This window comes from Plasmodium gonderi (assembly GCF_002157705.1).
Source record: "Plasmodium gonderi DNA, contig: Pgo-contig_122, whole genome shotgun sequence".
Lineage (NCBI taxonomy): Eukaryota > Apicomplexa > Aconoidasida > Haemosporida > Plasmodiidae > Plasmodium > Plasmodium gonderi.
In genome coordinates, this window is record NW_021629047.1 from 18,209 (window position 1) to 23,526 (window position 5,318).

At 23.2% G+C, this 5,318-nt stretch overlaps 1 protein-coding gene across 1 annotated transcript; it reads right to left on the reverse strand.

The window, feature by feature from the left end:
• Positions 1-782: 782 nt before the first annotated feature.
• On the reverse strand, positions 783-2,628 carry PGO_001215 (variable surface protein; the record flags this gene model as incomplete). The annotated part of the gene is made up of 3 exons (XM_028690912.1): positions 783-997; positions 1,093-2,346; positions 2,589-2,628. The coding sequence occupies 3 exons, from the start codon at positions 2,626-2,628 to the stop codon at positions 783-785; spliced, it is 1,509 nt and encodes a 502-aa protein (XP_028546713.1).
• Between the last annotated feature and the right edge of the window lie 2,690 nt (positions 2,629-5,318).

Consider the following 5,318-nt stretch of genomic DNA (forward strand, 5'->3'; position numbering starts at 1 on the left):
AATACAATTTTTCACGAGTACAGTAATAATTGAAAATAGCTCGGTAAAAAAAAAAAAGGAAAATATTTACAGACAAATAACATATTTTTGTTTAGTTTTATCTCAAAAAAGCAAATAATAGTATTGAAATATAGAACAAAAAAAAGTTTATTATATATTAACTTTACACTAAAAGAAAATTCATGAATACAATAATAGTTAATATTATTTTCATATTAATTGTAATATGTATATTTTTACTAAATAAAAAGACGATAAGTATATAATTTATAAAAATATTTCATTGAATACATAAAATCACAGAGAAAACTAATAAAAAATGCATTTATGTAATTTAGTATTGAGTTTAGTATATAGTAAACCAGAGTACACATAATTTTTTTTATAATTATAAATTTTAAAAAGATTATTTTAATATTTCTATAATAATTTAAACAAAAAAAATAAATAAAAATAGATTATCAAAATAAAATAAATAGTTTTTATATGCTCAATGTTTAATGCAAATTTGGCTTATCAATTTTTTAAAATACTTATTTGACATTATATTTAATATTCCAAATAGCTATATGCCAATTGGACCTTTCTTTCTCTTTCATGAGGTCCTAATAGTATCCTTTGCAGTTTTTCATTCATATCTTTACGTTTCCTTCTTTTTTTCTTTTTAAACAGCATTCCCAAAGAAGTGTTCTGTAGACGGAAAAAAGTCCACAAAAATATAGTTCAATTATTACAAACAATTAAAATGAAAAATAAGAATTATCCTGATAATAGAACAAAATTTACTTTACTTTTATAAGAAATATCAATAACAAAATAATTATCAATGGTATTAAGGCTATTATGATATATGTTTTAAAGGATATTCCTTGGTCTACTTGAGCAGCTCCATCTGTTACAATATCCTTTCCAGCTGTGATTATATCCTTTGTAGCATTAATCCCATATAAATCATTTTGTTCTTCATTTTTTCCAGAATCACCATTATTATATGTACCTAAATTTTCATTAGATATTACATCATATGTATAATATAATACACCAAAGTTGGTAAATTATGTTGTAAAAATTTAAGTGTCTCATGACATTTACTATTAGCAACTCCATTAATATAAACCTTTTCATGAGCACCACTACCTTCATTACCTTTAGCAATAGTATCATTTCCATCATTTCTTTGTTCAGGAAAACCTTTGAAATCAGTATCTGGAACATTATTATTACCATCATGAGAATCCTTACTACCAGAAATACTATCAAAAGAAGCTCCCTTGCCAGAAGACGCATAACCACTAAGCTCATTACTAGAAATTTCATGTCCAAAATTTATCCTAACAAAACCTTCACTATCACTGCCCTCACTTTCACTAGATGCATGCACAAGACCCGCATCAGTATGTTTTCCATGTTCAGAAGTTTTTTCATCATGATATAAACCATCATGATTTTCTGTAAAAATGGCTTGAATAGTATCATCCTGTATTATATTATTTTTCTCAGAATCGACTTTAGAATTGGATACATTATTTTGAGTATGTTTATCAAAATCAACAGTGTGCGATTTATTACATGTTTCAGAGTTATGAGAAGGGAATCTTTGTGAAAGGTGACATTGTATATTGATATCTAATTCAGAAGCTGATGGTTCACCTGGGATTAATAAAGATTCTTTCAAACTCTGTACTTGTACAGGTGGATTAAAATGATGATTGAATTTTAATCCATATTCTTCATGTTGGTCATCAAGATGATTAGCAGTGTTACGTTCACCTTGTTTCTCCTGAGATACTATGGTTTGTTGATCTGATACTTCTTCATTAACATGTTTTTGAACTTTATGGGAATATATACTTTTCAAATTTGTGGATTCATGGGTTTCTGGGATTAAGGTTGAATGTGGTTTAACTTCTTCTGTCGTCGTTAATTCTTCTTTACATCCCTCACTTCCTTTATGGAATTTCTCTATTTCTGAAATTATTTGAACAAAAGTTTGACCATGTGTTTCTACATTCCTACGACATTTATATATACCAACACATCTTTTAGGAAATTTCTTTATTATTTCCTCTATATAAGAATAATCTAGTATACGACCTTTTTCAAAACAGTTCTCTAAATTTTCTTTTATATTCTTTATATATTTTAATACTTCATAACATTTTTCGGAAGGATTTTTGTAAGTATTTCTATCAATTTCATTAACCATTTGTGCATATTCACCTGAATAATTTAAAAATTCTTCAATGCATTTTTCAGACATATCCGCTTTGTTGTCATTAACGATTCTTACATCTACTTCCGCCATTATCTGTCCATTAATTTTTATTATAGGTATCTTACATTTTTCTTTGTTTAAATAAATAATTTTTGATAAATATTATATGCATATGAATAGACACATTTAAAAAAGGTAATTTAATATTTTAGTACAAATAAAATTAAAATAAAATATTTATATAAGTACAAATAATTTTATTCATAAGGTTATAAAACAATATATTCTAGCACATTGTTAATCTGATTTAAAAATGAATTCTTGGAAATTTGGACTAATAATAATTGCACATATAATTATATATAAGGGTAACTATAAAATAAATGCATTATCAAGGATGCGTTTAAAAACATTGTGACATTCTTATAAATTAAATAAATATAAATGGTTGTAGGCGTAAATTTTGGGGCTAGAAGTTAAATGATGATGAAATATATATTAGTTTATAATGTTCATTTATAATGAGTACAAAAAAAATAAAATATTTAAATGTTTCATCTAAGTTATACTAACATATGAAGTAAAACTTGTTCTGAAAATAGTTATTTACATTTTTGTATATGTTCATTCTATTCTAATAGTAAGACAATACATAAATTAGATATTATCCATATTTTCTTTTAAAATTACATTTCTCGGTTATAATGAAATATATTTTGTACAAACAATGTTTTTAATAAAAATAAGTACAGTTGTATTTTTGCGTCAAATTAAATTTTGAGAACACATAATTCTACTTCATTATTGTTGACACATTTTAAATTTTATAGCATTACATATAAAAACAAGAAACAAATAATTTTTCTTTTTTAAGAATTTCATTTTATTATTGTTAAAATTATTCTTAATAAAAATGTGTGTTTCATACATAAAATAAATTTCAATAAATATAGGATGAAAAACAATTATTTAATACTTTCTTTTGTAAAATTTACTCAATTTTCTAGAAATATTTTTCCCTTTATAGTTACAATTAGATGTTACGTGTCTGCATTTTCTTCCTTTTGTGAATCATTAATTTTAATTTATAATTGAAATGTTATAATGTAAATGGAGTACAACAAAAATTTAATTTAATTAATAATTCATCAAACAAATCTTTAAAATGGTCATGCAATTTACAGAAAATTAATAACATGTATATGTGGAAATTATTTACGATAATGACATCAAAAAAATATAAAATAAATTGCACACACATCTATCATGTAAAATATATTAAGCATAGAATAATAATATAGTAGAACAGTTCAAACTTGGTTATATTATTTTAACGATTTGATTGTAACATTTATATTAAATTAAAAAGGTTAAAATTATTACTAAATTTTCGTAATGCAAGTAGTAATAAATTCTACCGTTTGAAACATAATAACTTATTAACTTCTTTATTATACATATGAATTTTTTATATTTTCATAGAATAGATTTTACGGTATATATAATTTTATATGTGTAAAAATAATTACATTTTTAATTCTGTGTTTTATGAAAACATCATATTATAATTTTTTTTATATTACCATTTTAACGCTTCTATCTATTATACTTTTAATTTAGTGTTATTTTCACATTTTTCGTATTAATCTTTAGTAATTAATGATAATGTTGAAAAGGAGCATTTAGAACTACTTATCGAAAAAAATATATTTTACAGTTTGAACAGAGTCTAAGTTGTATTTTTTGTTATTAATTTTATGTATATTAGTTGTTACTTTAATCCAGTGGCTTTGCTATTTTCCACGGGTTGTATGTTAAGAATTCTATTTTTTTTTTTTCCTTATTTTCTATATTTTTTTATAGCGAGATTCTTATACATAAATGTCTCAAATGAAAGTTAACATTTTTTTTGCAATAGGCTAACTGCGTAAAAGAATGATAATAATTTCTTAAAAATGCTATCTTAACACTTTTCCAGATGAGTATGGTGTATTATTAATAATTCACTATTCTGGTTTTCACATATTTTTATAACATACTTATGATAGTAAATATATATTTTTTGCATTTAAGCTATCGTTTTTGGACCCCTAATTCAAAAAGTGAATGCTTCATTTTTATAGATGTCTATTTAATCATATTCTGCTGAGTTATAAGTGTTGCATATATGAATCTATTCATTTTAAGATTTTATGATGTTTTTAGTTTATATAAATTTTATATGCTTCCGGATTTGCTTTAATTTAAAGTATATAACTGAACATTATTAATGATATGTATACGTGCTTTAAATAAAGAGTTTTAATTAGGAATTCGTTTATTTAGTATCCTACAGGATAAGAGAGAAAGACTTTTCACACATTATGCAATTCATTTAAAAGTTTAACATTCATGTCAGATAGCGCACAATATAAAAAAGAGTTTTATAATTTGTACTATATTTTTTTAAAAATATTAATTGTTTTAATGTGATTTTTCCTAATAATTTGGAAAAAAATAAAATTTTTTTTGATAAAGTTTTATGGTGATAATTCATCTTAATGAGTTATATTCCAGATATATTGGGGGAATATCTGTAAATATGTATTAAAGATGCTCTTATCAATAATTAAAGTGAACTCATAGTTGTCTTTTCATTGTTGGATTAGTTATTGTAACAATATATACATAATAAATGGAGATAAATAAGGGACCAAGCAAAGTAGTAGTAAGATTAATATAAAAGAATAAATGCTTATATATGTAAAGAAATTTTTAAATGGCATAATTCCCTTAAAAGATGTGAGAATTTTTTATGCTTACGAACTCAAGATACATTTTCCTTACATTATGAATATTATTTAGGTAACTTAAATAAAACAACACTTCAAATTATTTATTTACACATCCGCAAAATGAAGAAAACAATATTCCATATTCAATATATATGAATGATAATGCTAATTTAATTGTAAATAAGCATTTAGTTGCATTATAAGTTACAATGCAACTAACGTTAAGATATTTAAAAAAGATCATTATTATGGTGTAATATTTAATAAACAGAGAAATTGTGTACACTCAATTTCTACGACACATTAATAGAAGATATATAAGAATTTAT